The sequence below is a fragment of the Archocentrus centrarchus genome, unplaced genomic scaffold (genome assembly GCF_007364275.1).
Source record: "Archocentrus centrarchus isolate MPI-CPG fArcCen1 unplaced genomic scaffold, fArcCen1 scaffold_134_ctg1, whole genome shotgun sequence".
NCBI classification, from domain to species: domain Eukaryota; kingdom Metazoa; phylum Chordata; class Actinopteri; order Cichliformes; family Cichlidae; genus Archocentrus; species Archocentrus centrarchus.
In genome coordinates this window covers 1-12,876 of record NW_022060179.1, presented here as the reverse complement: position 1 = coordinate 12,876, position 12,876 = coordinate 1, and the positions used below count along the sequence as shown (strand labels likewise).

Here is a 12,876-nt window from a genome sequence, read left to right as displayed (position 1 = left end):
GAGGTTGCCCCTTGTACTGCAGAGAACAGCTTATAAACATAGTTTAATTTGCCATCTTGTTTTTTTTCTTGAGCATATTTAGTCTAAGCTTGGTTAGTGAGATACATCCATAAACTGTACAACGCACATACACAGTAAGAAAAATATAAAATTTCTCCAAAGCCAGCAGCACAACCTGCCGACACAAAGTGAACACCAGTTTCCTCCCCTGCTGTCAGTGTCTCCTCTCCTCTCTCCTCTCTCCTCTCTCCTCTCTCCTCTCCTCACTCCTCTCCTCTCCTCTCTCCTCTCCTCTCTCCTCTCCTCACTCCTCTCCTCTCCTCACTCCTCTCCTCTCCTCTCCTTGTCCTGGTGATACTGTGTAAATGCTGATTGGTTCACTGAACAGATAACCGTCATCTCCTTCTCTTTCTCCTTCCTGTGCTGTCTCCACCGTAGAGCATGCTCCATTCTGACCGTGTCTTTGGGTAAAGTAAATGATTTCTGATGCTGATGATGATGATGAAGGTCTCCGGTGCCTTTTTTTAAAGCTGTTTGTACACCCCGGCTTTCCAGCAAGTTTCTCGTTACAAGACCTGCTTCACGTTTATGAAATCCACCAATGAAGAAAATAGATGAAAAATTATGGGATATTTCTGTAGTCAAGCTTTTAGAGTTTTAGTGCATTTTGTTTAGTTTCGCCCTTTGTTCATGTTCATTAATTATTATCTATAAAAACAAAGAAAGAGGTTCTTTTTTTTTTTTTTTTTTTTTTTGAAGGTTTCTTTTTTATGTTGAAGGGAGAGCAAAGCAAGCTCAGCTATGAAAAGGTCTTCAGTTCAGTCACATCAACATTTGATTATTTCAAACCAAACTGCTGGATGATGATTAACCAGATGTGTGTTAGCGTGAGGTTATGTAATCACGGTCTCTCGGCTCTCATTGGCTAATCCTGCTCTCAGAGAGGTTTGAGTCCTGAAATGAAGAGTTAGTAAAGAACTTGTTAACGGGGTGTATGCACATCTTTACAAAAACCTCACAATCTGCAATGATTTCCAAACACCACAGACGGTCAAACTCCTGATTCCTGATTCTGACCTGCTGTTTTCATTGGAGATTGTGATTGGTCGGCTCTGCCTGGTCAGTCTGTTACAGCATGTCAGCTGTCTTTCTGTCTCTCTGTTTTGTTTGTTTTGTCTGCTGGTTATTTGTTAGGGTGGGGAGGCACATTTCCAAATTTCTTTTTTTTTTGGTCACACACACTCTGTGAGGTGGTAATATTTGAACCTTTTCTTTGATAGTAGCTGTGAAATGTCATTTTATTTTACACCTGTAGGTTTTCCTCCCAGTCTTATAGCGCTCTTCTGCAGATGACCAAAAATTTTAAATTGTTTTTAAGGTTTATATTCAGATAATTCTTCGTCCACAAAGATCTTGAAAGAACTGGCTTTTGGATAAAACTGGTCTTTTTATTAATCATTTAGAAAATCTGAGTTCATATTTATCAAAACTCTCAGGGAAGAAAATCAGCTTTATGGAAGTGTTTGGGAAAACAGCAGCTCTGCTCTGTCACCTCAGTAAACACTTTCCTCGGGGGGTTAATGAGCTCATTTGGTAATTTCGGGTCGTGGTGAATAAAAAAAAAAATGAAGCCCATTTTGTAAATTGTGGTCATTCTAAGAGTCAGAAAAGAGGATTATCAAGGATATCCTGCAGTTTCACAGTCCGATCCGTCCCTCATTCATCACCTCTGGTTTCAAAACACCAAAAATGGTGACAGCGAGAATGCTCAGCTCCAGCCTTCATAGCCGGACTTCAGTAACCAGTGGGTGATGTTATGGTGGCGTGGTGGTCCAAATCCAAGGACAGTTAGTCAGAGATGTTCTTTGGGAGAAAACATTGTCAGTGATGCCATTAAAACAGATGTAGAGTATATTTTTGATTGGCACATCCACCGAAATCCAAATCCTAAAAACATTAAATATTCCCTGTGGGTGATTTTCCCCGCTAAAAGCCAGCTCAGTAAGATAACTAATCTTAGTCTGACTGTTAAAAAACATCATGCTTGAAACAATGCAACACATACACCTGTGATCAGAAGTATACATGCACTCATCATGGGCATGAATGTTATGGTAAGTTTGTGCTTGTAATGGTTTCCTGGCACAGACCCGGGTGTAGTCCACAAATTTTCTATAGGGTTGAGGTTGGGGGTTTGGGGAAGGCCATTCCAGAAGCTTAATGTTAGCCTGCTTCCAAAACCAGTTTTGATATGTTTGGGATCATCGTCCTGCTGGAACACCCAACTGTGTCCAAGTTTCAACCATCTAGCTGTTGATTTGAGGTGAAGTTGAAGAATTTGGATGTAGTTCGCCTTCATTATTCCATCCATCCCCTTTGTTCAATGTATCTCTGCCACTGGCAGGAAAATGGGCCCAGAGCATGATGCTGCCACCGCCATGCTTTACAGCTGGTGCAGAGTTCTTAAGTTTGAAAGCCTCGCTTTTACTCCTCCAAACATACCTCCTGTCATTGTGGCCAAACAGCTCAGTCTTTGTCTCATCTGATCATCAAACATTTCTCCAGAAGGCATTTGGCTCGTCCATTTGGACCAGGAGCGTCTCTTGGTCAGCACTCTCTCAGTCCACCATGATGTGAAACTGGCTTCACTGTGGACAGCGATGCTGGTGTTCCAGCAGTTCCCAGTTCATGTCAGGCTTGAGTCTGCCGTCAACTCTGTCCCTTGGCAAAGTGGTGACACATCCAAATAGTTTATATTAGCGTACAACTTGTGTAAATCTGCAATTTGCATTCTTAGCTCTTCAGAGTTCCTTGGACTTTCCCATTGTTCTCTGCATTGAGTGAGTGCTTTCAAACAAATCCTTTTTATGCTGCCAAAGAGCAGCTACCAGTTGTAGTCAGTCACAATCAGAAATGATTAATAGACGTTGTAGAAGCTTGAGGACCACTTATTACAAGCTTTCTCAGTGTATATTTGAACTTGTATGTCTACTTTTGATCCTATGTGGATCAGAGAAAACACAAAATAAATTCAAATGTGTGCTCCCAATTCTCATTTTTGAAAGTCATTAAAGATGTATGCTGTGCAGTCCTTCCACCCTGCAAAAAGAACAGTTCAGAGAAATAAAAAAAGTTACAGTGACATTCATGCCCATGATAAGTGCACATGTAAACTTCTGCCCGCAGCTGTAAATCAGGTGCACAGTAGATGCCAACATGTGGTCACAAATTTGAGCACAAATTTCACGATTAACCATGAAATGTGGACGTAACTGAAGAGTCATCTGAATATTACATGAAAAATCTCTGAAGGTCACGCTGACTCTGGCTGCCAAACGTAATGAAAGTCATTTTGTCACCCAGCCATCCTGGAGATAATCAGTCACCACTGCAGACGAGAGGCTCTGCAGTCACTAAATTATTAAAGTAGGATATTCATGGTTTCTAATGTGTTCACCCCCCCCAAAAAAAAAAAAAATGTTATGCCACTGAAAATATGATCTCCAAACATCCTGCGTGCACTGACAGGTTTCTCCAGGTCTGGTTGCCATCTGTCAGACTGATGGATGTCCTTTCATTATGTTGCGGATTATTCGCTGTGCAGTCGGCGGACTCCAGTTGCAGCTATTGGCCTTCGCTTTTCCCACGTTAGCGCTTCCCCGCGTTTTGCTGCTTTGCCTGTGATCCCTGGCTTTCATGGAGCTCGGGGATACAGAATGGTGCAGCTGGAAGAGACGTTAACAGGTTTGAGTTCAATTCACTGTCAGTTCAATGTGTCGGCATCACGGAGGGAGGAAAAGTCTCCTACAAGTCCCAGAATGCACTGGTGTAAGAGTCATCCAATCAGAGAGACCCTAGGATTCTGTTTCTGTGGATGATGCTGGAGGTTCTGGAACTTTAGCTGCCCATCGCCATAGAAACTGGCACTGAGGCTCATGAGCACAGCTGTAATCAGTCAGAGCTGTTTGGAGGAAAGAAACCCACTGACTGATGGTGATATGACAGCAGATGTGCGTGTATTTAAGAACCACTGGACTCGATTTTCTTTCACGACTTTTTGGGAAAAGGTGCGAGTAGGGTCGTGTTCCATTGAAACTGATGGTGGATTGAGTTCAGTCCGGTCATACTGATATCTGAGAGTGCTGCTTTCACAAAGATAAAGTCTCCCTGGAAACAGCATCCCTGTTTCTTTAGGTAATACATCAACAAGACCAATGATACCACAGTTTAAGCAGTATGAAGATATTAAGAGCTATAATAAAGTATTTTTAACAATTATGAAGGAACTAGTTGTGAGGCATGTTTTGGTAGAAGTGCAGAAGCACACACAGCACAGAGGAAGTTGAATGCTACACAACAGAAACAGAAAAACACAGCAAAAGGTCACAAAAAGAATTCATGAAACACAATGTAAGTGATTCTGGGGAGACAATCATGTGACGGGAGAGCTGCAGAACTGACAAGCTAACAGTAAACGGCTAATAGCAAACATTTATCTACTGTATTATATGAATGATGTGATTAAAACACACATTACCTGCATCTTTATCGCCCTCTCTTCAGCTTCTTTTAAGTGTGCCTCAGCAATCCTTCACATGCTTTGGTTTCTGTCACGTTGTCTCCCCAGAAACACTTTTTGTTGCGTTTTATTCAACATCGGTTATGTTTTGTGTGCCTTCGCAGCATTTTTCTATTTGCTGGTGTTTTCTTAAGTTGTCACCATAAGAAATACTTAAATTACGCTTCAGAAGTTGCAATTATTAAATTAATACATGTCTCCTAAAATAATCTCATGATCCTTGGATAAAAAGAAGCTACTAATAACCAAAATATGAACAGATACAGGTCAGAAATCCCTTTGACACAGTCCTGCAGAACATTTGGGCCAGTTTATTGTAATAACACACAAAAGAATTACATTTGTCCCCCCTGATAGGTTCAGATCATTTTAAAAACTCAGAGAACAAACACACAACTCATTTCAACTTGCGCAAGGAGGAGAGATCCGTTCCTTGAACTCAGCTCTCAGCTGAGCGGAAGTTATCTGTCCTGGCGAACTGCTTCCCGCGCAGCGCTTTTATTCGGATTTTCACAATAAGATCACGTGGGTTACATCAAACACAGTTTACAACATGTAATAAACAACATTCTTGGCTTTTTCCTTACCATATATGGTCGTAAGCATACTGTGACATGTGCGCATGTAACATGGCGTATACGAGACACGTATCCTATATGTGTTCTCTGCAGGCTGAGAGCAGCCTGCAGGTAACTACAACTTCCTTTGTAAGAAATACCACCACGTGTTCCCATTTCAAACATAAAAACAGTATCATATGTACATAAAACAACTTATAGAAAATATACAAACAGAAGATATGATAATTTATAATAAACAGAATGGAATTTATACCATAACTCCAACATTTCCCCCTGTTTATCATAACTTCACTGGCATCTTTTTCCCACACCACACCACTTGCTTGCACATTTTCAGTGTGGGTTTCATTCATTGCCAAATATTTACATATTTACAAAATATCTGCAGTCATTTCAGCGTCTTGGTTGACCATCTGAAGCTGCAAATATGACACAACATAACCAATAAAAATCTTTGTTATCATGGATCTGATGCAGGGCAGAATGCACATTGTAAACACACAAATCAACACTAACACACACAAACAGGAGTCAGGCATTTCAACAATACCTGCCACCAAGTTCCCGCATTTAGCCAGGAAAACCAATCACTCTGGCTTTCCTGAGTGTCCTGTTGTACATATTTTTGTAATTCAGTCAGTCTGTCGAGTGCCTCCCTTATGGCTCCACCAGCATTATCTTCATCTGGGATGTAAGTACAACATGTCTTACCAATAATCTTACACACGCCACCCTGGGACGCTGTCAAAAGATCTAATACTATCCTGTTTTGCATCACCATTGCTCTGAGTGAACTTAACTCTTTTAAAGTTCCTTGTCCTAGAGCTATGGTTGTATTTACCAGACGTAATATTACATAGCGATTTATTTCCACTTGGTCACGCACAAATCCCAGTCCAATTCCTGGAAAGATAGACTGGGCAATCTTCGCTCCGACTCCCCAAATCCGGAGCTCCTCTGGGACTTCTGAATGGCTCGTGAGCCACTCTCCAACCTGTCGCTTCGTCTTGTGATGTGTATGACTGGCCTGGTACTGCATGAAAAAGACATGATCTGACACATATGCAACACTACACAGGCCTCCCCAATCTGGGGGAAGGGACACGTATGCTTTGTGACCACAGATGAAATACCAGTCCGCTAACACTCTTGTTCCCTTGGGTCCTGGTGCTACTCGTGAGCACTGACTCAGCTCTCCAGTGTCCATCTGTATTCTGTAGGCCAGGTCAGACTGACATTCCTTCCTCCGTACAGTTAGATTATTATAACAAGCAATATTTTTGAGGCAGGTCAGGCATTGTCTCTCATCTGTTGGTGGACAGTACGAATAGGTAGCATTACAGAGAGTGGCTGGTAATCTACCCACCTTGATGGTTCCATTTGCTATAACACATGCTGGAAAAGCTTTCTCTGGCAAATGATTCAACATTAGCACCTCAAGAAGGGGGTTAGCTAACTGGGGCCAAGTGAGTAAATCTGTTAACATAGAACAGTTTCTATTAATAGGAGAACTTATCCCCTTTACATTAAGAATTGTGGTAAAATTTGCTTCACTCCATTTAGCTCTTCTCCCTGGATATGTAGCCAACCCATAGAGACACCATGAGTGCTCCCAGCTAACATTGTAAGGCCTCAGTCCAGTATTGTGTCCTGCCACTGGCATATGTGCACACACACAACAATTTGTCCAATTATTAACATGAGCTGTGACGTTCATTAACTGCCACCATTCATTGGTTGCATATTCATGTGGGTACTGGGTGTAATTTAATGAAGATGTTCCTCCTAAAATTAGCAGTGTGCTCACGCTGAAAATAATTATGAGGCTGCAGAAGGGCGCCATTCTAAAGGAGTAGGGATCAGTTGTTGTCTTCACTGGGTTGAGACGAAAAAACCACTATAAGGAATTTCCCCCTTTGTAACCAGACTTCCACCTTTACTCCGAAGTAAGTGGCTCCACCTTCTTGCAGTGACTCAGATGAATCCACGTAGATCTTTCAGCGATTTTCACTGCTGTTGGTGTGGTCAGTAGAACTTGATATGGACCGTCCCACCTCGGGTTTGACCAGCACTTCCATTTGATGACCTTGACCAGCACCCAGTCTCCTGGCTGTATCAGTGGCACCTGTGAAGAGAGAAGCTTCTGGCCGCTTGTTAGCATCAGTTGTTTGCTTTATAAAAATTTCCTCATCCACTCACTCAAATCACAGCTCTCTTCTGCCTTCTATTACAATGAATATATTTCTTATGAATATAATATATATATGCACCAGTGTATACTTTATACATCTCTTATTTTCTTTAGTTTTAATATACCTTTTATTTTCTATATATTTGATTATATTAGATTATGTTATTTTCATTTTAGTAAGTTTTGACTTTTTATTATATGGCACTAAACAGGAGTGACCCTCCAATCTCATTGTATATCCTATATAATGACAGTAAAACCATTCTATTCTATTTCATACGGAGTAAGTCCTAATTCTGATGGTGTTATGCGCATGTACATTTCCACTAATAACAAAACTTTAACCCAAGAAAGTCCTGTCTCCTCATAACATTTGGCCAGTTTGTTTTTCAAAGTATCATTCTTAGTATCCCCCCTTTGGAGACATGGTCTGACCCATGACTCCATTTTTGCAAACCAAGGGAAGGCAGACAAGGTTTTTTTTTTTTTCTTTCTTTCTTTGAAGAAACCATCCACGAAGGGTGGAGGTACACTTAGCTCAAAAACGACACTCCTCCAGAGTAGCAAAGGCTTGAATCCCTGAAACAGAGGATCAGAGCCAACATGGTTGACACCATCAGGTAATCTGTGAAAGGAGCCACAAAAAAAATGGCATGTGGATTAGGTACTATAGGGGCTCTGGGAACAGCCCTATTTTTAACTCCACAGGGAAAAAAGGAATAGAAACGGGAGAAGACATGAAACAATAACTCCAGTAGCCAATAAGGAGTTAAATACTTGTGTTATGCCAGCAACAGCCTCTGGTTTAAGAGGATATTGTTTTTAACAAGGGCAAAAAGCAGATTTCAGTCTGATAAAAGGTTCACAGTCCCTAATAGGGCCTACATCATACTTTGGCATAAAATCAGAATTAGGACTCACCAAATTGCGTATTTCATCTAAATTTTTTAGAAAAATGAATTTTGACTTAGTTTCCACTGGTAGATATAATCGGACAAAGTTAGACTTAATTTTACTCCTGGAAGCTAAAACATTTTAGGCACTAAAAGACTGGGTGAACAGTTGTCCTGACTATTTTTCCTGAGCTTGGAACTGCAAAACTTATTTAACTGTATTCCCAGATGTGGACATTGAATAGATGTGGTGTCCACTTTAACTTAAATGAAACAAATAATGCATATTCACGGACAGTAGAATTTGTTGCTCCCGAATCAACCAAAAAAGAAAAATTTTCCCATTTACAATTAAATTTAGCATAAGCATTTTCCTATGCAATTCCAATGCAACTGTACATGGATGCATTAAAATAATATGTTACAGGAAACCTGCTGAGCAGGTTGCTGCACGTGTGCTAGACTGTGTGTTAGACGCCAGTAATGAATGAGTGTGTGTGTGTGTGTGTGTGTGATATCTCACTTCCCTTTTCTGCTGATCAGGCAACTCGCCTTCATCTGACTTGTCTGAAGTCCTCCTCTCCGATCAGTGTGACACAGTCTGGTTAGTCCGTGTTCCCTTCACCAGTCTTGGGCATTCGTTTCACCAATGACCCATCAGGCTGCAGTTGTAACATCTGTCATCTCGACGCACCTGGAAAAGTCACCCCTTCTTCTTCCACGGGCAACACTTTACCTAGTGACAACGATTCAGTACAGAGTCAATGTTGCTGTTCTCTGTCAGCATCTTATTTGTCCTTTTTTCTTCTGGTGGTTCTTCTTCTCATTAACCATCTCCTGCGCATGCTGCTCAGTTCAGTGTGACGGCTGTCACACTTCAGGTCTCTGCTCTGAGCAGCCGATCTGGTCTGTCTCCATACAGGAGAGAGCAGTATTAAGGGCTCTTCTGAGGTGGAGCTGTACTGCTTGTCTGCAGGTTGTGGTGCAGTAGCGACTCAATGAAGAGGTGGAGGTGGTGGGTCTCGTTTTTACCGACAATCATTCTGGTCCAGACGATGTCTGATCAGAGGGCAGGAGTCCAGATCTGGGTCAGAGATTTTCAGCGCTTATAAATTTGCCTGCAAAAAGGGCACAGAGAGATGAGGTATCACAAGTAACAACAAATGGAGTTGGCCCCAAAACCGCCACTCCATTAATTGGGACTTCAGCTGTTCTGCTGCTCAAGTTCTGCTAAGATCTCGCTCTACACCGACTTCTTTAACTATTAATTTTCTATTCCTACGTTCCCATTTCCATTTTCCTTAACACTCAAACATTTCATTTGTTTTTCATATTTAGTCGTTTTACAAATTTTCACTTTTTTCTGCACACTCTAACCCAAAAATTTACAGATCCCAAATATTTGGATCCATATCTCTATCTCATTTTCATGTGGCACTGTCAGGGGAAGGGTTAACATCACTGCTCTAAGATCCCATTTTTCCTAGTGAGACGTCTCTCACAAGTTTTCTTCAATGTCTAGAAAACAAAGAAAAAGATCACATTCAATGAGGCCTAATCACCTTAAGTCAAACAACTTATCTTTAACCTCTTTTACACGTGCCTCAGTCTGCGTGCCACCCACTTGCTGGTGGGTGTTACGGCCGTGCCTCTAAGGCAGGGTTGTTGAATCCAGGCAGCTGTCCAACAAAGAAGTGAAAATTCGAGTTCCTCAATTTGCAAATGCAAGAGGACTGAAGCTTTTTTTTCTTCAGCTGGGCCAGAGACTCGTCACTCTTTGTGGAAAAACTCACTGGATCTTACCAACAATCACCAAAATTGTTCTAGAAATGTATTTATCAAATGAGGCAGAGAAGATTCCTTTACATACTTTATCACTCGTGCAAGGATTAGTCACATACATACATTCCTGAGTATGTATATGAATTCTGCCTGTTACAGAGAAACACAATGCACCTATATCTTTTTACACCCCCTGTTCTCCCCTCCTTAACCCTTCCATAAAGAAGAGGAGATCCTCCCCCAGTTACATGTCCCTACATAAAAGACTAACCAAAGGACAATAAAACTAACAAATGTGACCCCCATTAACACAGGAGATCCTGAGGGAGGAAGGGTGTGTGTAGGTTACAGATAAGGGAATGCTCATCTGGACAGTTTTTACAACCTACATTGATTCAATTCTATAGAATGCATGTGGATTATTTTTATAGCAAATTAAACATGCTCTAAAAATTTTATTTTTTATTTATTTTTTTTTTAATTATTTATTAAAACCTTTTACATTTAAATATTTACTTATCTTTACCATTCCCCCCTGTTGAGGCATGGTAAGGCCCATGGCTCAATAATGCTACAGTTGTTTTTTGTTTTTTTTTTTTTTTTTTTTCCCCTAAAAGATAGATATCGCCTCATCCTTCCTGCTGTTAAATTTTATTACTGCACTAAATCCCCCTCCTCCTCAACCTGTAAATTACCATCTGCCCCCTGTAACTGCGGGGGAGATGCTTGGGCTGGGGAGATGGTTGAGGTGGGGGTTGCACCCTACATCCTCAGCCCTTAACAAAGCAGCAAGTTTCTTTGTTTTACCTTCTTTGTTCTCTACACACTGCCCTTTTTTCTGCCTGCTCCAACCACGTTTTTGCCACCATTAACTCTTTCTTTTTCAACTTTCCTCTTCCCTTCTTTTGTTACCACACTTATTTTTAAATCTCCCACCAAAGTTTCATATTCTCTTAACTCCAACTTTCCACTAAGACCATACTTTTACTTCCATTTATCACAAAATGTGCTGCCCACATGCTGTCCATGCATTTTAAATCCCCTTCTAGGGCAGGCTTACTCAGTTTACTGTTCATAATCCCCATTTTACTTCCCGTGCTTTGTCCCGATCGGACCACGTGTCCTTCTGGGACCTAATAACAAATCCGCCCGTCACTGTGTACTTCAACAGGCCGTAAAGTTCGTTGGCACCCGTAGGGTATCCCTTCACGCTGCTGCTTCCACGTCAAAAGGCGGCGTTCAAGCTCTCATTCACTCACATTCACACACACATACGCGTATTTTCGGCGCCTATTTTAAATCTCTAAAATCCGAATTTGGGAAACCTCTCTTCCTGGCGAGAGTTGCCTATTTACTTTCTTTTTATTACCAAAAGTAAACCCCACAGTACCGTCTTCTCCGCGGGTGCAGCCTGCCATTCCCAATGCAGCGTAACCACTGAGGATAACCAATTTTCTCCAGCCCGAAGCAGACCTATACCTCACTGGTCCAGAAATCTGGACCAAGGTTCAGAAGTATAGCGGTAACCACTGGAGTTCTTTTTTACGTTCTTCCAACCTGAGCAGACCTGTGCGTTTCTGAACCGAAAACCACAGCGGTAACTATCGGATAAAACGGACTCCTTTCGGCGAGCCTACCTAATTATAACGCGCGGCTTTCACATACCTGTGTTACAGTTGGTGTTACGTCCCCTCGGACTCCGGGAGAGCGATGAACGGCGCTGGAGGAGCGAAGCTAATCACCGGCCTGAAGACGAATTCACGGTTCAGGACTTCTCGTCAGGTCAACTGATGATCCTGGCTGTCAGACAGTCTTCGGTGTTCGTCTCCTCCAGCGTCAGTCAGCAACTGTCCCGCTCCGGCTCTCGAAGGACCAAAAAATGATAGGTTCAGATCATTTTAAAAACTCAGAGGACAAACACACAACTCATTTCAACTTGCGCAAGGAGGAGAGATCCGTTCCTTGAACTCAGCTCTCAGCTGAGCGGAAGTTATCTGTCCTGGCGAACTGCTTCCTGCGCAGCGCTTTTATTCGGATTTTCACAATAAGATCACGTGGGTTACATCAAACACAGTTTACAACATGTAATAAACAACATTCTTGGCTTTTTCCTTACCATATATGGTCGTAAGCATACTGTGACATGTGCGCATGTAACATGGCGTATACGAGACACGTATCCTATATGTGTTCTCTGCAGGCTGAGAGCAGCCTGCAGGTAACTACAACTTCCTTTGTAAGAAATACCACCACGTGTTCCCATTTCAAACATAAAAACAGTATCATATGTACATAAAACAACTTATAGAAAATATACAAACAGAAGATATGATAATTTATAATAAACAGAATGGAATTTATACCATAACTCCAACACCCCCCACACATGACTTTTCTTTGACATATTAGGAGTGAGAGTCTGCTCTAAATGAACAAGAATTTTGGAAATTCATATTTTGAAACTTTTTCAATGTGAATATGCAAACATTTTCTACTCTCTGCTTGTGTAATGATCTACTGAAACTACTGACACTGGCCAGGTTGCTGTTTATGTGGACGTAATTAGGTGAAGCATAATCACATGACAGAGCAAGACATCCTTACCTACTTGTTTAGCATTGGGACCTTTTTAGATCCGTAAAGGCAAAGTTTGACCACCCTGGCCCCGATTGGCCCGGTAGTAGAAACAGTTTCTGAAGTATCTTTGTGCAATCAGCTCCTGAGGAATGTTACCTGAAACCTCTGTTTTTCTCTCACACTTTCTCCTTTCATTCTTCTTTCTCATTCCCAGGATCCAACATTGCGCCTCCCCCACCACCACCACCACCACCTCCTCCTATTCCTCCCCCT

The 12,876-nt window shown here is 41.7% G+C and overlaps 1 protein-coding gene across 1 annotated transcript; it reads right to left on the bottom strand.

Annotated features, from left to right (window-relative positions):
• Window positions 1-5,434: 5,434 nt before the first annotated feature.
• LOC115775442 (uncharacterized) lies at window positions 5,435-11,941 on the bottom strand. The gene is made up of 2 exons (XM_030722978.1): window positions 11,692-11,941; window positions 5,435-9,362 (listed from the first exon to the last, which is right to left on the bottom strand). Exon 2 carries the CDS (start codon window positions 7,001-7,003, stop codon window positions 5,672-5,674), a length of 1,332 nt encoding a protein of 443 aa, XP_030578838.1. The 5' UTR covers window positions 7,004-9,362; window positions 11,692-11,941; the 3' UTR covers window positions 5,435-5,671.
• Between the last annotated feature and the right edge of the window lie 935 nt (window positions 11,942-12,876).